The sequence below is a fragment of the Ptychodera flava genome, unplaced genomic scaffold (assembly GCF_041260155.1).
Source record: "Ptychodera flava strain L36383 unplaced genomic scaffold, AS_Pfla_20210202 Scaffold_79__1_contigs__length_559180_pilon, whole genome shotgun sequence".
In the NCBI taxonomy this organism is placed as follows: Eukaryota; Metazoa; Hemichordata; class Enteropneusta; family Ptychoderidae; genus Ptychodera; species Ptychodera flava.
This window is the reverse complement of record NW_027248401.1, coordinates 347,583-372,310: the sequence shown is the minus strand read 5'-3', so window position 1 is coordinate 372,310 and position 24,728 is coordinate 347,583. Positions and strand designations below refer to the sequence as shown.

Below are 24,728 nucleotides of genomic sequence, written 5' to 3'. Positions count from 1 at the left end.
CTCATAGTTACTGTAGGTTTCGCTGGTAATCGTACCTTTTACGCAAAATCCAATATGGCGGAAAAATTAATTGACCAATCCAAATGCCTTTCGCAAACTGTAAAGTGCTCACACCAAGGAAGATATGAGTAAAATTTCAGTTCAATCGGTGTTTTGGTTCTTGAGAAGAAGAATTTTAAAGATTAAATCCGGATTTTTGCAAAATCCAATATGGCGGCCAAACCATGTGTCGGAAGAATAATAATAAGAAGAGTAGAAGAAGAATATTGAACTCCAGTAAAACAATAAGGGCGGTTTGGTCCCCGAATTAAAGTGTTGATGGTTGTAAACTTATATTCTGTTCCTTTGAGGGAAATATAAATGTTCTCACTTACAATTTTATTAGTGATTGAAAGCAATTTATACATTTTCCAAATGCATGAATATTGAAAATAGTACTGGACATATCCATATTTTTCATATCGTACGCAATCAAAAACACTGGTAGATGTGGTTTGCTAATATCGAAATTATTGAAGACATAGATTTCAGTATACAAACAAATACATTACACTACATCATAAAAAAGAACCATGTATTACTTGCTTATGCATATCTAATTGGCTTAGAAACATGCAACTCAATCATGCCTTTTGAATAGTACTTTTAAAAAAAGGTACATAGACAATAACATAATTTGATTTTCAAAGATTCATACTAAAAATGCAACAATGAGCAGAAAATAACGGTCGACATAGCGCTAGTCTGAATTAACTCTCATTGCAACATCTTGACAGTCCAATGATTTTCTTCAGAAATGCAAATACTTTATTGAATAGCCGTAGGTAGATGTGACGTAAAATATTTCTCTGTCATACAAAAAGGTGTGATCGCTAAACTTTTGAAAGCACAAAACAAAACACTCCGGAAAACTTCTCACTGCTTAGGAACTCAAAGTACATTTTATAATGCGAGAAAACCTTTAGGCTAATCATAATGTAATGATATTACTAGTTATTGACAATAGAACAAATTCTTTCGAAAAACAAACGTCTGGTAAACTTCTCTATGATATATCAATTGTATGGCTAGCGAAATAATCAGTAATATATGATGAAGTACTGCAAAAGTCGTCAAAAAAAACTTGCTGTCCTCACATTTTGTCTATTAATTGTTAGCTACAAGATTATGTATAACTATACAGAAAATGAAAATATGTTTTCTTTTGTGTTATCATTCAACTTAAGGTGGCAGGAAAGCCTAGGGGTCAGTTAAAATCTTTAAAAAAACATTTTTCGCATAACAGTTATATAAAAAGATGATTTGTAAAAAAAGTGTGAAGGCGATACACGGAAAAATATTAAAAATTGAGCAACAATATTTTATGAAAGTTACGGTTGTCTGTATTGCTGCTAGGGAATTTTTATGCCCCTCCAGCAGAACAGATCAGACATGACTGTTGTTTTTTTCAGTGGGAGCATGTTACTTATATAGACGTTCTCTTCCGAACCCGCGCCAAATTTTCACGGCCGCGACTGCTAGTCACTTTGTCATTCTGCGAAGATGTATGTGTAGTGAGACGGCTCCCCTAAGCACACGCTCTTGTTTCTGACTTTTCAAAACATACAAGTCAAACTGTGAAGTAAGCTGAACCAGGGAAGAATGTTTTGAGCTGCCATATTAAGCACGGAAATCGTATCCTGGTGTGTTCTAGAGAGTCAGGAAAGACCCAGTTGATCGGAATGCAGAAGATTTGGACTAGTCAAACGGAATGAAAAACATAAGTATTTTTCATACGTCTCAAATTTCATACTTATACGGTTATAAAACTTTTATGCATTTTTAATGATACGTAATATATAACAAAGCTACACTGAAAGAAATTTTGAAGTTTGTATCTTTATTTTAACTTCCTCAAATAATATTTTTAGCTACATGTCATTTGGGATCAAAAATAGGCTTTCCGGCACCTCAAAAAGACCTACAAAGGTAACACAGCAAAAAATGATAGTATGTCAATTATTCTAAACCTTTGTACTGATTGATATGGCTAAAGTTATGGGTCTTGCATTTTCAGTTGAAGACATTTTACATAATGCATCTTTAAACAAAATTATCAACATAAAATACCTGAGTGCCCCTGACATTGACATACTACGTTGAAGATATTGTCTACATAACTATTTTCAAGGTCCCATTAATCTTTCTTCTGCATTACTGCTCCTTGACGTTTAGTGAAATTGTCCAGGCAATAATGTTGATGTGGAAGAGTTGGATGTGTAAGAAATCCGGTCACTTTCAAAAGAAGAACCGATGGCACTGTCATTGAAGTTATGTTATAAATTCTCATGCACGTCATCTAAATTTGCAAGCATGAAAATTCCTGTAATAGCAATTGTGTTACCACAGCCACTCGAAGTTCTTTTTGATGTTGAAACGAATGGTGGTTGTGACTGTCCCTGTATTGAGTGTAGGATGTCTTCACTTGTAGACAAGTCAGGAACACCATTGGATAGTGAAGTAGTTGGAGAACATTCATTTTACTGTTGTGTATTGCTCATTAATTGCTTCTCTGTGGGCAATATAATTTGAATCTGCTGCTGGATTTGATTGAGCAACACAGTTTGAATCTGATAATGGATTTGATTGGGCAACATAGCTCCAATCTTATGTTGGAGTTAAAGCAACATAGTTTGAATCTGGCGATGGATTTTGTTTTGGCAACATAATTTGAATCCGATGTTGGATGTGGTTGACAATAGTAAATCAGTTTATACATTTGGCAAGTTTTCATTGTGCTGCTGATCAGTTTCCGCAATTTTATTCATAGCAGGTCCGAAAGGATTATCACAGGGGGCAGTTGTGTCTCTCAAGCATCAAATCACCCTAAAAGAGAAAACAATAGCAATAAACTTTACTTGTTTATAAGCTAAGTAAAACGACATTAAAGACCCTGTTGCTGTAACTTTTGAAAATTGCTGACCTGAAAAAGGCTTTCTATTTTTCTGTGGTTTTAAAAAATTCTACAAATTTAAAGGATATAGTCTTTTACTACTGAAAATTTTGACAAGTAAATTTAAATTTTAGCCATTATTTTGATTTCCGCCATTTTTAAAAACTGGTAACATTGGCAAACCCCCCCCCCAAAAAAAACAAAAACAAAACAAAAAAACAAAGCATGTGATTTCCCAGTGGATAACATTCAGCACTATGCATTATATTGGACTACTTTGTTGTTTCTGTGGAGATTCCAATGCATATATGCACGACGTACAGTTTTTTTGCTTTATTTGCATGAGGGCGCCATTTTATGTTAGGGCGAAATTTGATTATTTACCTTGCTCAAAATTGCAAATGCAGTACCAGTGGACAGTTTATTATACTTGTATAAACTAGTTTTGAAGTAAAATCACAAAAATAATGCTAAAAGATACGGCTATTGGGCCTTTAAATGTCATTTAGTATATTTCCGTAATATAGCCATTAATATATTAAAAATAATGCTAAAAGATACGGCTATTGGGCCTTTAAATTCCATTTAGTATATTTCCGTAATATCGCCATAAATATATCAATACTGAACACATCAAAATTTAGTGACTGACTTTGGTCAAGGTACACTGAATATACCTCGACTGAATTATCATTCATGTTTTAATGACTGTGTTATTTCATAATTTGCTCATTTAATTATTTAAAAAAAATGGTACTGTGGGTAGGCATGTCAAAACAGATGCACTTCATTTTGTTTAATTATATGAGCATGGCATTTATTTTATTTTCGCTTTTGTCTGTCCACAGCCATTTCCCAACAATTCTTGGACCGATTTCATCAAATGTTGCATGTAATCAGAGTGATGAGATGGCTCATCACTTGATAATTGTGATATAAGGTCGTCATAATTCACGGCCTGGGAGAAGGGGGTCGGAGAAATTTCATCGGAAACTCCGAAATTTCGAGTAATCCCCCTGCATTTTAATACCCCTTCTTTAACCCTGAAATTTTGAATGACCCCCCGCCATCAAAAGTTAAATACCAATATATGTAGTGTAAAATTTACAAAATACAGCAATATCAAGACCTTCAAATTCTGATATACCCTGATAGACTATCATCAGTTATCTCATGACAGTTAAAAAAGATGAAACCATCAAAATGAAATTCAAAATCACAACAAAATACAGATATAAAAGCTCACGCTATAACCGGTATCTCACATAGTATATTGTTTTGTTTGGATGGGTATCATGACAGGGTTTTCACTAGGGTATCTGACAGAGCAATTTGAAAGTACAGGGGTAGAACACGCGAGAGGCTGGGGGAAGCGTCAGAGGGGGCTTTCCCCTATCTTGCATGGAATTTTTGAGATATTGATGTATGCAATGGCGCACATCTGGTGCAATTTGAGAGGTGTTTTTAAGTTGTTTGTTTTTACTAAGTGAAACTGTTAGAACATCCCAAAGGGGAGAGCACGAGAGGGGGTTGCACTCTCGTATCCAGAATTTTAAATTGAAATCTGGAGGGGTTTCAATTTATTTTGCATTGGTAAAACTGTTTGAAAATGGCTTGAACACTGATATTTTTATTACATTTTTCCATGCGCAGTGTTTCAGTCCCAATATTCAACAACCAAACAGTGACAATACATTTTGTGTTAAACAGTTCTCAGTTTGCAAGACAAGTGAAGACAAATGAATATGCAGAAATGGAAAATCTGTGTCCTCCTTGTGTCATTTCTCCAGGTGCCAGCTTCAAATGACAAGCCTGAATATGGTATGTTTAAATATCAACATGGTTATTGAACTGAAGTCAATTACAATATACGTTTCTGTGATAATATAAGATGAATTCACAACAGTTCAACTTGGTCAAAGATCCTGTGAAAATTTTATGAAATTGATGTGTGCGATGGTGCAGTCTAGTGCAATCTGAGAGGTATTTTCAATTTGTATTTTACCAGTAAAACTGTTTGAACACACCAATGGGGAGAGCAGGAGATGGGGATGTACCCCCTCTCGCATCGAAAATTTTGAGAAATTGATGTGTGCAATGGTGCAATCTGAGAGGTGTTTCAATTTATTTCGCACAAAATATTGAATAACCCTTCTTCCTCTCTACATGTGAGCAACCCCTGAAGTTTTCAATTTTTTTAGTGACCCCTCATATTCCTCTGACCCCCAGGCCGTAAATAATGACGGATATCCAATTCCTTATGGCCTCCTGGCACTATTTCTCTTTCATTTTCGTTAAGCTAGAGATATTGCCAAGATATACTCAGACACATTTTATTTAACCTTTGTCGAGACTTCCACATTGATGGCTAGCCAGTTAGATGTAATATAACATCAGGTCAGTAATGTAAACATGGGAAGTAAACATTGAGTTTGTCTTGCAAAAGTACAATATGACATTACCAAATAAAACAGTTTGGTGGGAATATCGATTTACAACACTTTTATCCTATTTATATGTGCCATACAACATTCATTTTATAGAATATATTCTTGCAAATTATTGTCTCTGAATCTGTGGCACAATTCGGCCATTGAATAAACCAATTTGCACCTTCAAAAAATAAAATCAAAAAGGAGCTAATTTTCAATTTTCAAAGGTTTCACCATTTTGATTATTAACTTTTAGGCCTATTTTTAAAATTAAAATCTTTGGTCTGAGATTGATATATAGGAATCAGGTGTGTACAGCCGCGAGGATGGCACTTTGCGGCCATTCAAATATTCCTGTAACAAACGCTATTTCCCATATTCAATACACCAAATATCTTATTCTTCTATTTTATTTTGGGCGTGGCAGCTGATAGTATCTATCTCTGGCCTAGAAATGCATCAAATTGTGACAGTTGTTTGCGCGGGTAACTAGTTCAATGGATCGAGTAACGAACATACAAAGAACAATAGTGTTGCGGCCGCCGGAAAGGAAAGTCGGATATAATCAGTTTGACCTGACCGGCTGAAGTTTTGCGCGCTTCCCGTCAATGTCGCAAAATGGAACGTTGTGTAAAATTGTGACAGCCAACAGCCCAATCAGAGTGCGGCATCCACATTTAATTTCATCTGATCAATTTATTCAGCTGTCAATCTTTGTACGCAATGACGTTCTCCTCACATAATGATCTATAAAGTACCCCATCATAGTTTTAATCCGTATGCCGGCTCACTTTATAAATTGCACCCGTTACAACCCGATCCAAATCTTGACCTTGAAGGCGTTTGATATCATGTTTGAGACATCATCGTCTAACAGTTCGTTCAGAGATACCACTTGCCCTGGGCAAAACATTTTGGAGATGAACACCTATTTCGCGGTGACTTCTTCCTTTATCACCCATTTCTTGAATTTCTTGCGCTGAACGCACCAACTTAAATTCATTGCCTGAAGTGCACGCGCACTCTACCAACCAAAGAACAGTTTTTTATCTTGGCTTCCAGTATGTGAGACAATGTTTAATAGGGACTGGCCAGTTTGTTCAGCCTCGCGCGTTCTGTACGTACGTGTGTAGTGCACACTGCAGAGCTTGCAGAAGCCGTCTGAGATAGCGTTCTACATTTACACTATAAATCGAAAGAAAGAATGTTGACATTGCACTAAAACAGTCACTACTCTGACAGTTTGTAGTTTTGGAAACGCAACTATTGTTGGCGGGGTAGCGTGGCCACTATGCGGGTCATCAAAAGGCGGGGTTGAACTTTTGATGACCTGCATAGCCACGCACCCTATCCCGCCAACAGATAGCTGCGTTTCCACAGCTAGACAATTTGATGTCCCGGTGAAGAATGTAAGATGTATAATAATAAGTTTATCACGAAAATACCGCAAATGATGCACTGGGACATTTGCGCCGTGCATCACCCTCAGCTTCGCACCGAGCGATACGCTGTGCCAACGTCCTCGTGCATCCTTTGGGGTATTTTCGTAATAACCTCATATTAGTAAAGTTACGCGCCCGAAGGGCGCGCCGAAAAAAGAAACTGAATGATGAAATTCATAGCTAGCACGATGCATTTGATGCATTTTAGGCAAGTATGAGCCCGTGTCGAAACTTAAAAACACACTGACCCCCTAATTGGGCATTTCAAAATAGGTGACACCATCACCAAAGTGAAAAACAGGGTGACCCCCATGAATCCACCGGCCTCCAAGGCCGAAGAAACTGACCAGTCCCTCATTCCCGCTAATTTTTAAAAGTATCTTATGCCAATTATCGTAACCAAGCCCCGCCCCACTACATTTGGTCACACTGAGATAAATGTTGCACCTTGAATGGCCGTAAAGTGCCATCCTCACAGCAGTATACACCTGTTTCCTATTTTTCAATCTCAGCCCAAATATTTTAAATTTAGAAATAGGCCTAAAAGTTAATAATCAAGATGATAAAACCATTTGAAAAATGAAAATTAGCTCCATTTCGATTTTCTTTTTTGTGCCACGGATTTCTCTGTCATGCACAAACACAGTGTAGCCTTGTCTTACCTTATCTTCCTTGAACTCCTTCTTTGCTACAGACTTGAGGCACTTTTCTTTGATAGAACCCCAGTACTTACGAGAGCAACAAAGAGTACAAAGACACAATATGACGAAAGAAAAAAGTACAGCAGTCACTATGGCTAAAGTTTGGTTGTCATCTGCAAAAAATAGAAATTTGATTAAAAGGTTTTAATTTGAAATTTGCGCCTGATGGACTTAAAAGGTTTTTAAGCTGAAATTTGTACCGCATGGACTTATAGTCACTCTGAAACTGCTTCGATTATTCTACATTTAATAGTTTTACAGCATAAACCGTTGTAAAAATTATTTTTTCCTCATACAGCTCACTCAGGGTTGGCAGTCATTTTAAATATCAGGAATCTGTAAATAGTTTTGTTTTGCTTGTCTGGTACAATACTGTGCAAGGTGAACCCTAATTGTTTCTCCTGATTTCAAAATGGAATCGCTTGAGGTGTCTTAAAATAAACTTTGAGAGAGGATATATTGAAGGCCCGTTTCAAGGCGCGCTGTACCTTATATATGTAGAACTAACATTAATTTTTCCACTGTTATAAAATATGACGCAAGTTTTGTATGATAGAAATTACTAGTCGCGTAAGAAACAAAAAGGAAGGCCAATAATAAATTTTGAAAACTCAGATCCTAATAAAATGTAACTGTGCAGTACATCAATTATAAACTTTAACCATACATCATGCTCTAGACATCTGTAAGACGGCGTGGCTATAAACTTTAGCCATACATCATGCTCTAGACATCTGTAAGACGGCGTGGCATTGCACTCAATATTTCAGTTCAAATATGGCATAAAAGCCCCCTCATATTGCATTGCAATTTTCAAGGGGCAGAGAATATTAAGTTTGGAATGGTAACGATAGTTTACTCGAAGAATAAAGTGTACGTAGATGAGGTAGAAAACCGTATCTTTGGTAAAACTGATGAAAATAAATTTGATTAAAAATTGTTGTACTACGTTGTGAAATTTCTCTCGTAATTTGGAACATTATAGTACAAATAGCAATTCAAAGCGATTTTGCTTTGCATTATCTGTTCTCACTCTTAAATGGCAGAAGTTGATAAACTGACATCAAAAAGGTCATTAAAATCATGATAAGCGAAATTGACACGAATGTTAATCAAGACGTAAGAACTTTATTACCAAATAAAATTTCTCTTTTGATACACAGGTGTAATAGAACATATTCTATAAAATTCACAAAGTAAGGGAGGCCAGAGTTAAGCAAGATATCTTGTTGACGATATAGCTCTGCTACGATATTGAAAATCATTTCGATTATACGTTTGGGCTGATTTGTCAATTAAATGAGTACTTATGAATTTAGGAGATATTTAAATATCAGCAGCAAATTTCATAATATGCTGTAGATTAATTTTATATGGCAAACGAGTCAAACCAGTGATTATTTGCATACATCAATGATGAGTGCAACTACTGGCAATGTACATAAGTGGTGCTGCACTTATACTGAGTACTAACATTAACCGATAGCTTAACTTTAAGAAAAAACGTTTTGCTTGATCAGAATCGGCAAAACTGGCCCCCAAAATTTCAGTAGGCAATCATCAGGTTGTCAGGCTACCATAGAAACCTGTATAAAGAGCAATCAGACAAGGGGCTTCTGAGAAGATTTTGGGAAGTTTTTTAATTAAAAACAGCAAAAATTACCTTAAAGATAGTATTGCAAGTTAAATTATTTATCGAAACCAATCAAGAGCATCCCTACGGACCTTAATATCAAATTTGAGAATATATTTTACAAAAAGATAAAACAGTTGCCAAAAATACAATATGCAAATCACAACAAAATTTCGAGGAGCCCCTATGCGTCATTTTTCAAACCAGTTAGACAAGCAGTTTTAGAGAAAACGATTTTGATGAAAAACAAGAATGCCACAAAAATATGCAAATTTCACCACTATTTTAACAAACCTGAATACGGTCACTCCTAGCAAATTACATACCAAAATTTCAAAGAAAATCGCCAAACAGTTTCAAAATACAAACATAAAAGATGCAAAAATACAAGAAATTGTACAAAGTATACACTAAAGAGTCTGTAATCAGATTTCAAAACTGAACCAACTGTATTTCAAAGCAGCTTGGCATATGAAAAAATTGACGGACGCTGACGTCAACCATAGATGACGACGACGACAACCAACTACTTTTTACTCTTAAAAGTATACTGTCACCTGTTCCAATTTTGCCTCAGTTACCATGGAAAGAGAAAATCTAACCAATCACAGATTTTAAGCGGGTGGCCGCTTTATGAAAACAGCGCCCTCACATGGGCATTTTGAATACCAAGGAACGCCCCTTTGACCATATATGGGCATATTTAGATTACAGGTGAATGTATATTTTAATTCATGTCACATACGTTTTAGTTTTTAACCATACAAATAGTGAAACAAATATGAGTGAAAATCTAATGTCTGCATATATGTGAAAATTGACTTTCAGAAATCTGAAATGAGATATAATTTTAGTATTTGCCGTTTAGCTTTTCAGAGTTCTTGATGCACTTGTTGTAGACTTTTCAGATAATGCAGGACAGCATACATGAATGACGGTAAACAATACGAATATAGTATAACAAAAAGTACGCAGTCTATAGCATAATGCTAAGCACTATAATCCAAAAAATTTCCCAAAGAGTCATCTTACAATACATATAACGTATGTAAATTGCCATGGCGATCATTATCAAGCTATGTCACACCAATGGTTCGTTGAAATTCTGCAGCTATTATCAAGCATAATATTGTTCTACTTAGTCAGTGTAAGACAAATCGGCGAAATTCCCAAATATCCCTTCCAACCGTCGAAACTCGACCATGCAGAGGCAATGCCAAAGACACTGTGCTTTGGGAACCTGGAAACAGTATATTATATTAAAGGTGCATTATGCACAGTTTTCTTGTACTCACAGAGTTGTTACATTTTCGATGACATAATTATGTATTATGATTAAAAATGCTTTATTTACATTCCTCTTTCTTACTTACGTATAACGTAGCTCGAAAATTGAAGTGTGAACATTCATAACAAATTCCTCTTTTTTCTCGCATATTAGTCACTTTAACACTACTTACTAATAAGCCTGACAGTTGTTGACCTTGGTTCACCTTCATCTGTGCTGTCATATCCATTATAAATATTTGCAGAAACTGAAACTGAATATTCAGTGCCAGCTAAGACGCCAATAATGTCAGCATACAGATCGGTCACTTCTATTTCACCTTGATGGTGGTCGCTGGTGTACCTGACATTATAACTTTTAATACATTCATCATTGATAGGTTTTACCCATACCACAAGGAAGGATGAGGAGGAGGTTTCTTTCGCTGAAACCATGAGTGGTGCATTTCTTGCTGTGAAATAAAACATACATAAAATGTTTCGAACAATAAATGGTTTCTTTGAAATATAATGTACTTTTTTGTGAGAACTGTACGACCATTATAAAAGAAGTTTTAAATACAAGAAACAAATGTACATACATGGAAATGGAAATATGTGACCAAAGTGGTACTAATTCTTCATGTAACCAAAAAGACTGCACTTCATTAATAACCGTATTCACTTATTGTACTTGGGCCTCAGCCCAAGTACATTTGTTTTCATTCCGTGGGAAAAAACTCTGTAAGGTATAACATTTCTGGCTGAGACCAGGGAGGGCAAAATGTCTTGGCTTCATCTTTCTTGGCATAATAAATGGCGTAATGATGCTAACTTAATGGAAGTGCTGCTCTCAGCCAGTCATGAATAAGTGAGATGTGAATATAAATGCTTCTCTATCTGAGTTTTTGCCACAAAATCTTCTGAATATAATCAAAATGTGCATCGAAATGCAACAATTAATGCACCCTCCGTTTCCTAAGCGATGGCACGACCCTTGCTACACCCACTGGACGAGCCAAAGTGGGAGGGGTAATTTCAGTTGGTCGAACAGGAGGGCTCGAGACCAGAATTTAACATTTAAACTTGAAACATGTTTAATCACTGACAAGATGTGGACTAGTGTTAATCAAAGTGAAAGTTTGAAAAGGAAAGGTTTTATATCCCGGACACAATGAAAAACATTACGACTGGAAACTGTACCCTCAGTTGAGAATAGTAATGCCCACAGCGATGGAGAACACTTATCCTTGAGCTGAGAAAACCAGACCATCATTTCGAAATAGAGCTGCAGATTCGAGAAGCTCGTTCAAAATAGCTAGGTACACCCCATAAAGGGGTGGTTTCGAGTTTTGAGGGCAAATTTCGCCTCCTTCATATAGAAATCGTACGTTTGTTTTTCCAGGAGAACACACCATTTGACACAAAATTTGCATGTAAAGGGGTCGCCAGTAAGTACGTGGTCAAATCTGGCATAAGAAACAATATGAAATGTTGGGTAAAGCCAGTCCAAAATAAACAGATTTGAACTTTTGTGTTTTGTAATTTATACCACTGCAGTAACATTAACTTTTTTTGACAACATCACACAATGTAATACGTTTTGAAACTGAATACTCCGACGTATTCTGTGTCTCCTTTGCTAAAAAATACGGTATGCCGATTACCATGTAAGGAGATGATGACGTCAAGACAGATTTGTAGTGCGTTTGGTCCTGGATGGTGCACGAAGTTTTGTCGAGGTAGCTTGTGTATTTATTTCCTAAATGGGAGAGATTAGGATCGATCTAAACGAAGGCCGAAGAATGTTATGATACTCTAAGCGAGCTGAACTCTAACGCGAATGGTTGGATAATTTGGAGGATGTCTAGAACCGAGGATGTCTAGAACGGGGTCTAGAATGATCTCGTCTCATTAAGATTACTTGGCGGTCAGTATTGAATTTCAACTGCGTCACAAGTTTGCGAAATGAGTATTCCGTCGAACGGTCAACGAACGATGTTTTAGAAATCTGGAGACATGGCACATCGCATTTTTATTTTAGTATTTTATATTTTACAAAAGATTTAAGAAGCAATGATTTTGTCGAAAATTCTGAAAAAAATATAGGAAGATTTGATCGCGAACACATTTTCACTTGGGGTCAACTAGCCCTGCGTACGATGCTGTGTGTTCCGCTACAGCTCCCGCTCACCACAGCCCTGCAAAGACCCGTACGTAGGGTCGGTGACTTCAAATCCATTTTGGGACTTCACGTAAAAAGCCAAATTACTGCCGAAATTCAGCGTTCTTGGGCCCAAGTCGTATCCCAGCCTACCTCAGCTACTCGATCGCTTCCAAAAATGACAGTCTTTTATTCACTTCTCGTAAATAACCGTCGATGTCGGCAACTCTCTCGCTAGCCCTGTGTACGATGCTGTGTGTTAGCTGTAGCACATAGCATCGTACGCAGGGCTAGGGGTCAACCGGATGCGCTATTTTGCGGGTTGCGGGTTGCCGGCTGCGCTGCGGGTTGCGGGCATGAAAAAATGTGTGTTTTTTGATATCATTTTCGCCCTTCTCACACTTCAGATTAGTTCAACCGCCGATAAAAGCACAATTTTCAAAATCGTTTTCAATGCCGTTTCAAATAATTTTATTGTGGTGAACACGATTATAGTCCTAGGAAACTTTTCAAAGTCACGCTTGATCAAATGCTTGAAGGGGGCATACCGGCATGGAGCAACTATCATACTGCAGGTGCAAGTCATACGTTCATGATATTAGGAGATAAATTATTGAGAGCTGCAGAACACAAACTCATCCAAAAATATTCCTATTAGATCGATTCCTGAAAATAAGGCAACGCACCGGCGTGTTTTTCCCACTGAAATTCTCGCGTAAAATGTTAGCAGAATGTCGTTCTCTGAGGTCGCGACCTCGCTTGAACCGAAACGGCAAAGTAAACTTAGTCCTTTGTTGTACGTCTTTTTCTTTTTAAAGATTTCATGAAAAATACACGGCATTTACAATACACATCACTTCTACGCTTTTTTAAGTCAAATCTTTCCTTATGCATTGCATTTAACTAGGCATTGTTTAATTTTCTGTATGAGTTGCCCTGGAACCGAATTGTGAATGGATGCATTACAAAGAATTTACTTCCTCTGGGCCTGATACTAGAAATGTAACAATTTTCATTCCGCGATAAGTGGCGACATTTCCGAGGCGCGATTTTTTTTTGTCAGTCTGGTATTACGTATATTTCTCACTCACATCCATGGCAAGAAAGAAAAGTGATTCAGATCCCTAATTATTTGTAATGGCCAGGCAGCTCGGAATAAATAAATTGGTCCTCGGAATCGCCGCTTTTAGTTTAGCAGATTTTGATTTTTTTCAGAAACATGACGTATTTTCACCCATTTGGTTTGGTCTGTTATAGCATCTGTAGTCCAAAAAATCAAGTTTACAGCATTGATGTTTTCAACAGCCTTCAAATATACAGTATTACGTTAAAATACACCATATAGTAGTGTTTCATTAATTTTAACCATCTTGACCTGATTGTGAAATATGGACTTCGCAGGAAAAGGGATACTGTACGATAGACCTGATCATCATTATTGATAATAGACACATTCTAAAGGTTTTATTTCTTAGATACTGAATGCCATATTACATATATTAGAAATCTAGCCATAATTCTAAAAACCCGCAGCCCGCAACCCGCAACCCGCACTTTAGCAGATACCGGGGTCAACATGGGGTCGCAGCCATGTTGCCTCAAAACTTATTTCTGTCTGCACTCAAAACTCAAAAATGTCGGATATGAACCTGAAAAATCGATGCAATTTCGTCAAAATTCGGCGAAATTTCAGCCTATAGACAAAATTTCATCTAGGTAAGGTAAATTTACTGAAATTTGATCGACAATCCTGAGCTTGAACGTGACAGCTCGCCTTCTCCGGGAAGTCAAGTATCCAGCTCCAGCTGCCCATACACAGTTGCCCATATGGCCAGGTTTATGAGATTGTTTTCAAGCGACGGCGGCAGACCGTACGGGGCTCTGGATATGAATCTACCGCCGGTGTAGCTGTAATAACTGTTGCGTTGTTTTTAGTGCCCACGGACGAAGTCCTGGGGGAGTTATAGGTTTGGTCATGTCAGTCCGTACGTCCGTCCGTTCACGCAGATATCTCAGACATGCCCTGGTCAATTTCTTTCAAACCTTGCACAAGAATAGTACCCAACCCCATACAGATGCACGTCGATTTGTTTCACAATGCGATCAAATTTGGCCGTGTTAGAGGACTTTTTAGTTTACACCTCCATAGACTCCCATGTATAAGGCAGTTCTCCATAGACTCCCATGTATAAGGCCAAGAAAAATAAAAATTTAGTTTCTCATCGTATTCATATTGCCTAAAGGATGCAGTGACACAGTTTTTTGTCCCCATGGATAAAGTCCAGGGGGCTTATAGATTGGGTCATATCCGTCCGTGAGTCCATCAGTGAGTCCATCGGTTCACGCAGATATCTCAGACATTTTGACAAAATATCATGTGACCTTGGTGACCTTTGACCTCAAATATATATATTTGTCCACAACTCAGTAACCACAAGTGCTACATCCTTCATATTTGGTATGATAAGACACCTTATGACACCACATATTGTACCTCATTAATTATGCGCATATCTAATTTTGAGCGAGCCAATAGAGCTAGAGGTCTGATTTTTGGTATATAGGAATAACTTAGCAATACAATTATTTTGACAAAATGTCACGTGACCTCAACGACCTTTGACCTCAAATAGATATATTTGTCCACAACTCAGTAACCACAAGTGCTACACCCTTCATATTTGGTATGATGGGACACCTTATTACACCACATATTGTACCTCATTAATTATGCGCATATCTAATTCTGAGCAAGCCAATAGAGCTGGATGTCCGATTTTTGGTATATAGGGATAACTATAGGGTAGAAATCTAAATATGCCCATCTAAATATTAGACATCTACCATCGACAACAAAAGAAATTTGCTGTAATTTGAATATTTAAGGAGTTTAAGCAATTTCACTATAATAAAGAACCCCTGCCTCAAACTCCACAAAAGTTGCTAGACTATTTTTGCCGTTGTCATGCCATTGCTTCGTTTAATAACCAGTTAATCAAATGCCTAATTGACAGGAGAAATTCAAGACCATATTTGAATAGTAGTATATATTGTCCTCAAAATTACTCTATCACGGCCCAAGTACTCATTGCCTTCAGCAATACTGCCTTGTTAGAGTTATATTTATTCTGAAGTGGCTAACTAGTCTCACAATCGATGCTAGTGACATGGTCTGTGAAAAATGTTGGTTAATATGAAATTCTATAAAATAATACAAAAAGAAAAGACAATTAGATATGAAATTTGCAAATAATCATAACGACCACTCGGAAAGCAAGGCAGAATTTAAATATTTATAATTGTCCTTACATGTGTACATACATACAATTTATAACCAAACTACTGGCACAATCCACAGTAGGCACCACACAAGAGGTTAAACGTTTGAACATTTTAAAATTTCAAGAGAAGCTGAGCTGTCAATAAACAACACACACAATTTGCATGATATAACCATAGCATATAGAGAACTCAGTCATATTAGCACACTGTCATCAAAATATAGATTATCTCCTATGATTGTAGTGATATACATGCCACGCACACGTTAATACGAGCGAAGACCTTGCGGTCGATATATATTTCGTCAATGTTACATTTTAGAACATCAGTGTGGGTCAGTGGTACACTTTACCTGAATACTGACATTTGGCCATACTCTACTGTCAAGACAAATGTTTTGTTTCACTGTTATTGTGGCAAAAGTTGCTTAAAAAACATAAGTACGTAGAATCACATTATTTCAATAAATCTAAGCTAGGTTTCTCCTTGAAAAACATTACAATATGGACAAGGGGATTCTGAGAAGAATTGTGAATTTTTTGACAAAAAAAGAAAACATTGGCTTGAAAATACAATATGGCAGATTTCATCACTATTCGATAAAGATCATCCCTAAGGAACAACGAAATCGGAGAAACGCTTTCAGGGATTTATTGACGAAAAGCAAGAACGATTGTCCCTAAAATACAACTATGCAAACTTCACCACAATTATACAGACCTGACCAAGATCACTCATGGAACCTGAATGCCAAATTTCAAATCAATCACAAGAGTAGTTTGAGAGAAGAAGTCAATTACTAACTGATGACAGACACAAAAAGGCAGACTATCACCCTATCTGATAAGCTCCGCATCGCTGACAACGGAGATAAGAATCTTTTGATTGGCAACTGCAACATTGGAGAAGAAATTTGTCAGTAACAAAGTCAGCATTTTTCTTGTCCCAAAGAAAAAGCACATTTAAAGAAGAATGCATGGTCAGGTCTGTAGATTATGCCAAGATTATGCAGATTATGCCAAAGTCTTTTGTGTCCTTTGAGGAAATTTTATAATTGTCAAGATTGTAACACATGTGACAGCAGTTTTAAATTCAAAATGTAAACGAAAATTGATTATTTATTTACTGTAGTTGTCATATTTTGACAGACTCACTGTGTAATGTACAATCAAATCCCTCAAATGTTACCTCTCAAAAAACTTTCTTTTAATGATGTCGTGCTATACTGACAAGAACTAAAAATGATGCAATAATCTTGTTGGTTAGGAACGAGTACCCTGTCTACGAACAAAAGGAAATCAATATTGTATACCAACTACATTTTATAATTATTAATTTTGCATATATTTGCATTCGTTATAAACAGAACAGCTGTAGCCAAGGAAAACAATCACACATACCAACTTTGATAGCATCAATTTGGATAGGCTTTACACTCCCTTTGCAGCCAACAGAATTGCAGGAGTAAACGTTGATGGTGAGGGACTTCCATCTCCATATATCCTCAAGTACCATTGACGTATCATTGATATCTCTTTCAATAACAGTCACATTACTTGCAGCAAATTGCTTTCTGTGTCTTTATACCAGAAATGAACTTCATATCTTTGTAGCTCACCATGCCAGTAGTGTTCGTTAGGTTTCTATTAGAATTACAAACATACATTATGTATGACAATTCGAAATATTTCCGCATCCAACTTACAGAACTGTCAAAGAAAAAAGTGTCTGTGACACTAATAAATATTAAACGTAAAATAAGTAAGTACGTAAATAAGGACAATTATCATACTTAAGTAGAAATTTTACAATCATTGAAGATCTCTGAAATATAACTTGCAACGTACGGCAACCAGTCACCTAACGAAGACGCCACCGTCAAAATCGCTTGGCCGAATCCCCACCCTTGAAAAAACAGTGGTACAATACCCGAGCTACTTTGTTACAATTTTCTGACTGCGACCCCTAGTTAAAACCGATAAGGTAGTAACTAACCGATAACGCATCAAGCCCGATAACCCCCTCCACACACTGTAAAGTTCATGAAGCACTCGCACTCACATATACGTTATCACGCATCGCACGCCAACTTTGTCCAAGCAATGAATACATCGCTAAACTGGGAGAAAGACAGCCTCGAGGATAAATATGTTCACCAGCAGAGCTATCAACCCAGGGTAGAAAAAATTAAGAATTACCACCAACAGTAAAAGAAACAGTATCATATACTTAAGGTAAAAGTATTTCGTTAAGAGAATATGCTACTCTTTACACAGCGCTCGACTGTTCATGTGATTTACGAAGTACACGGGATTCTCTTTCGTTCGATCCCTTCAAATAATAAAGACATCAACGCAAGCACTTTCCTTCATCGTATGAACAAATATAACTTCGGTCATCCGTAAAATGGAACTCCAAAATGTTTGACAATCAGGTGTATGACATATGATATTTTGAAAAGACGTTGCTTTTTTATTTTTCATCATTTATATTTTAAACTTCAGTATAGACCACAAGAACGATACTGTTGCATTGCACAGATCAGTGTGACTTATTTATTGCAATTTTTTCAACTCTAAGATTCAATTAGATAGACACACTCATGACTGACTCGCCGATCTAATACAGACATTAGATTTATACTTCTTTGGCATCATGTAAAACATAATGAAACAACCATCAATTTAGGTTTTCAGTAATTAATACATCATCACCAGAAAAAATCTGACGAGTGTAAAATCATGACAACACAGTTTTTTCTCAATCATTGCAAGCAGTATCTAGAAGACACTATTCAGTTTTCAATAAGCATCAAAACAGCTTATGTAGCAATTATTTTTACACTTACTTCTGTACTTTTTCAGTAAGAGCTCTGTGGCATTTGTCTACAAACTCAAGATGCATGGACAAACACATAATAGATAAACATGTTGTCGTAACACTGACCCCAAAGTATGTCCTCTGCAAGTCAAAACAAAGAAGCAGGAAAGATTTTGTAACTTGAACAGAGACTTAACTGATAAACTCACCTCCCATGAGATGGTGATAGCTCTTTTATTAGGAGAATAATCACAGTCATGAGATTTTCCTTCTTCACTCAGCATTAATCCTTTCTCTGGAGCTGAAACATTCACAATAATATTGTGATTTTCAATTTATTTGCCTCGTCTAAGTTGCATTGGCTTTTTGTAATGCCTTTTAGATATAACAAAGATGCTGATTTTCCACTTGAGGACAGCTCAAGCCAATTCAGTGAAAACTTGTAATCTAAAATTGGGAGAATGGGTGTAGTCTAAAGTAGAAAGCATACGGCAGGGCGAAACGTAGTGGCATAAATTGCTTTTTATGAACTTTCTATACAAGGTGTAGAAATACAGGTATGTTAACTAAAAAAAGATTGATTCTTAAGGTTATGTGGCAAAACAGACTTGTCTTATCTTTACTTTGTATTATTCAACCGTAATGGTTTGGTCAAATACGGATAATTCGAATCAAAGTGAAAATAGAAATAGTACGTCACAATGTCACGACTATCGTCGAAAACACGTACCATTATGACAACGCTTTTGACAATGTAGTTAAAGTATTCAAACTGAGGAGCTTGTGACTTGTATATTAAAGGTTAACACAAAGGTTTGATGATGAATTTACAGCGGGGAAAACATTTTAACTTATTATCATGGAAACCACTTAACCAAAAAAACATTTCTGAACTCTAGTTTTAACGTGCGACTCTGTACTAAATTCAATATGCAGAAGTTAATCAGCTATTTAGCTGCTCAGACACATATTCATTGCAGTCACCTGTGTAACACATGAGCAAATAGAGACATTAATACAGATTGATTCCAATCGCTCCAAATTCTAGTCGTCAAATATGAAGCATGCTCTACATGTGCAACAGTAAAATTGCAAGAGGATTTCATTCATTTGCAGTCACAAATTTACTTTGCATAATTACTTATCTTAGAAATGCTACGAAAAGCTTTGAGCTGATCACTTAAAAAACTGTCCGGCAATGCTGCTTTGTTACCAATTCGCGATTCAAGATTTCAAAAAAATATGCATAAAGGATTTTTACCTACCTTCTTCATCTGTTTTTACTGTCACTCTTACAGGATCTCCGTATTCCATCTGCGTCAGAATTCTTCCCTGCAACACTATGTCGTATACTGTCGATGGGATGATTCCTTCAGTTAGATTTGCAAACTCAGCGTAACCTGTATCAACAGTAACCTACAAGACCGAAAACATGCTTCTCATCGTGAACAACATTGATCTAGATTAGTTGCATCAAAGCTTTAGGGTTGGCTTGTGAATAGCTTAAAATAGATACACTCGACAGCCTTGAGGATATGTACAATGTGAGACTACCATGTGAAAGTCCCAGTTTATTTTCTTTTTGTCAGGTTTGAAAGAAATTATTATTATTAATTATTGTGATTATTAATATTTTTTTAAACTCGATAACTCCGCGTGAAACGTGAAACATATCCTCTCATTGAGGTTAAATATGGAAAAATAATTATAAAAAGGTACATTAAAACTGGAAAACGCATAAAAACACAACTACAAACAAAATCTCCTAAGAAACATCAGACAAGTAATGAAATGAAATCAGATCAATGTCTAAGTAATGGCTTAAAACTTGTAAATGAAAACAAAATGGCTGCCTGGCAGCCATATTTGATGTTATCATAGAGAAACATAGATAGAGTGGCAACGGGTATTGTTTAAGGCTTGAAGCGGTTACGTAACCCATCCATGTTCGCCTCGCCTCAGGTTGCTCTCGCCTCTCTTTTCCGAAGAGTGCCGACCATGAATCCTTCGGTAATTTTCGGATTTTCGCCAATGGTTAAGCGAAAGTATGTTCGGCAAAGTTTGTGTTGTTGTTGTCGTGTGGTGCTGAGCAGAATTGACGTGCTGGCGAAAACGGGAGTGTTTTGAGCTTCAGGAAAATGAGTTTTACCGTTTCAAAAATTCCTCTCATATATTTATGAATATATAATGAGTGTGTTTGAACCAAATTTGAAAGTCTTTTATCGATACTGTCTGGTTTTACTCAATGGTTTACGGTCAGTCATACCGTCTTTTACACGTGCGTCAAGGAAGGACATGTTTATGAAACTGCTGGCGTGTTATGTTTCGATTGGCGTGAAGCAGTGTTTCTGGCCTGAGAGCTCACAAAGTAACTATGGTTGCTACGCGACTGGCAGTACGATGCCATCTTGTCGTATTTTTCGCATAATCTCGTGTAATTATCAACCACAAACAAAGCCTCCAAAAAGTTTAACACCTTTGGAGCTCATTTTAATATGAAAAGCCAATAGTCTACCGAGACGACCATGGAACAAAAGGCATGCAAGCGTTGCGACTCTATCTATGTTACTCTGTGATGTTATCAAATAAAAATAGCGTCAGACACCTCCTTCGTTGGCATGTAGTAAAGTTAATAAAGGGAATGTTACCCTTATATTGTGAGAGGGAGCTCACTGTAAATAACAATGTGAGCTTTGTAGGCAGTTGAAGTTGGTGTGAGTGCACGGTTAAGTGTTCTATAAGATGGTAAAAGTCAACGTCAATAAGAATATTTACGCTATTTACTTGAATATTTTGTTGCAGTATTTCTCGACTATTACAGTACTGAGAGGTTAACATGTGAAGTACGCACATTGTAATCCGTATAAAACCCACACACAGTACCAGAATAGAATGTTAGCCTCTCTTGCAAAAGTCCTGACAGAGAAGAGCAAAATAAAATCATCCGCAGGTCATTTAGCCAGCGACCGTAGACGATCATGTGAAGTACGCACATTGTAATCCGTATAAAACCCACACACAGTACCAGAATAGAATATTAGCCTCTCTTGCAAAAGTCCTGACAGAGAAGAGCAAAATAAAATCATCCGCAGGTCATTCAGCCAGCGACCGTAGACGATCGCCCGGGCGGAGCGACGTTGCGTGACCCCAGAGATGTTGCAAGCTCGATTAAATCATAAATATCAGTATTCTCTGTCACGTGCACAACATATAATTTGTCAACAAGCCCGCGCGGCATTTCAACTCGATCGGCATTTCAACTCGATTAGCGGTTGTATGTCACTACAGCAGCACAAATTTGGCTTATTTCTTCACTAAACATAATTTCACTCTGAATGTAAGGGAATAACATGTAATTTCGAACATCAAAATGTTAAAAGTTAGCTTTTCTGGGGCTTTAATTAATCAATGACCTGACACAAATATTAACGCACATGAGACCGTATCTTGCCATCTGCCATTCTTGTGTATTCAAATCCCTTATACGTTTTTTGGTTTTTCTCTTTTCCTTGGAATATTTACTACAGTTTGTTCACCATGTCAAAAGGTACGACAGTTTTGTTTTCTTGATCAAAGATTGATACCAACTATGACTACATTTATGTTCACAGTGTTAAAAAATCTGCCTAACAAGGTATGCTGGATTGAGATTGGTCATTGAAGGTTGCAAACTAAAAAAAATTACAGCCAAATTACAAGACAATAGTTTTCCAGTTTAAACAATTATTTGATCTGGGTATCCCTAGGGACTTGTATAATGAATTACAAACATATCAGACGAGTAGTTTTGGAAAAGATTGTTTTGTCAAACTGGGTAAAACTTGCCTGTAAATCAAAATTGTATATTGCCTCACATGAAAAGATACGACGTAAATAAACCTGAGATACATATACCAAATATTAAGACTAGTGTTTTTGAAGAAAATATTGACCAAAATGAAAAAAATAGCCTCAAATATACAAACTCGCAGATTTTGGCATAACTTGAAAACATCTCATTTATGTTATCCTTAGGCACATGTATACCTAATATTAATGCTGTACATATAATATGTGCATCTAAACTACCAGATAGTCAATGGAAGACTTACACATGAACTTAGATCAGAAGGATGGCAGTATGTAATATTATACAAAATACTATAGAAGTCCACCATTCGCATTTGAATCCCAATAGGATGATAATAGGGTGTGAGAGGTGACAGCCAGCGAAGAAAAATGGATCGACTTGTGGTTGAGGTATTTGTTATCTCCGACCTTCCAAGTGTGGCTGCAAGAGTAATATTTGTATGATTAAAGACAACATAAACATTGAGCTTTTTGTACTTTAGGGGCTTCGTTTTATGCTGATATACATGCACATATCTAAACTTTTATTATTTTTTATACCTATGACACCAACACTAAAATAATAAGGTACATATATTCTTTGAACGTATTTGTGTTTTATTTTTAAAAAATAAAGAAAGTCAGAAATAATACCATCCCTTTATGGGTAATTTCGACACCTATAAGTCAAAGTACACATTGGCCAATTATGATGCGTATCACCTATGAACTTTCAGTAAGAATAAACACAGAATGTAACATTTGTACGTTTTGTACATTTCTCTTAGCAAGTCAAAATTGTGGATTGTTTGTGGTGCTTTTACACTGGCAAAGTGTGGGATTTGTCCTGATGAAGAATTGAGTTTTGAGAGGCAATTAGCTGAGGTAGCTGAGTGTTACAAACGGTAGGACTACCATGTTGTTGTATTTATGCAATGCCTTAAAATTTAGACCATAAATAAAGTTGTGGCTCGTTATTGTTATTGTTATTAGTCTGCTTACTTTGCATTTTATATAATAAATTGTTTTAGTGATTGACAATTAAATTACCTGATATTTACCGATGAAAGAATTTCAAAATGGTTAACATTACTGTGTTGACTCTATGGGAAGAACGTTGGTTTAGATTTCAAAAATCTGAGGTAATGAAACGTTATAGTGGTTCAAAATGAGAGGCCGCCGAAGTGGCAAATCAGAAAACTAATATATACACACAATTGTGAGTCCGAATATCTGTGCCCAAGGTGCATTCTACTAATGGTATGGATTACAAACTTGAAAAAAGATCGCAAAATATCAATTAAATGCTCAACAAGAGATTCTTCGTACAACATAGAATCCAAATGCACATTAATCAGAGAGATATATACCGAATACTTGAGAAAAGTATCCATAATTGTGTTAATACGCCAACTTGAGCAGAAATTTGGTTTTTCAGATACTACTACCCCTTGGGGTGCACTGTCTTATCTGCCACTTGCATTTCACAGCAGAAAGGTTTGATATTTGTAAAGCATATGTGAGCATATATAAAACGTGTTAATTAGCATAACAATATCTGCATTATTGGTATTTTATTTTAAATTTCCACTCATTTTAACAATTAAATATTTAATCCCGAAATTATGACAAAATAAATACAGCAATAAGGTCATGTTAGTGGAAATGATATAGTTGACAGTATTGTATTAAACTGTACAGCAATTGCACCAAACGTTATGGTATTTTTAATGATATAACAATTGCAATGAGTATTTATCCTGAAAAGATTCATACTGTACACATTTTAAAATATATATATAGGTACAGCAAGTCTGGAGATACCTGATATGTAAAGTTTATGTTTATTTAAGTACTTCATGTGTGACACTGATTTTCAATGTTTAATCAGTTTTAGTTTGGGCCAGAAATATCTATCTGGATTGTCAATTAGACAGATATGTTAAACACACACAGAGATACTGCTTACTATCTTAGTATTGACCTACATTAACTTCTGTGAACGAATCATTGTCTTGACGGCCCTCCGTAGCAGCCTTAACTCTGATAACCCAAATGTCGATAACACTATCCAAGTCTGCTCCGAAGTGGCAGAATATGAATGATTTGTTCGTATATTTAGGAATTTGCATCATGTATTAGGAAGATGCACTGACTCCGAGAGTCTGAAAGTCAAAATTACAGCAAGCATAACAAAATAAACTTTAGTGCTAAGCTTACCGGAATGT

At 36.4% G+C, this 24,728-nt stretch overlaps 1 protein-coding gene across 1 annotated transcript; it reads right to left on the bottom strand.

The window, feature by feature from the left end:
- Positions 1–17,399: 17,399 nt before the first annotated feature.
- Positions 17,400–22,937, bottom strand: LOC139128939 (uncharacterized). The gene is made up of 4 exons (XM_070694630.1): positions 22,764–22,937; positions 19,938–20,088; positions 18,882–18,973; positions 17,400–17,495 (listed from the first exon to the last, which is right to left on the bottom strand). The coding sequence occupies exons 1-4, from the start codon at positions 22,833–22,835 to the stop codon at positions 17,400–17,402; spliced, it is 411 nt and encodes a 136-aa protein (XP_070550731.1). The 5' UTR covers positions 22,836–22,937.
- Between the last annotated feature and the right edge of the window lie 1,791 nt (positions 22,938–24,728).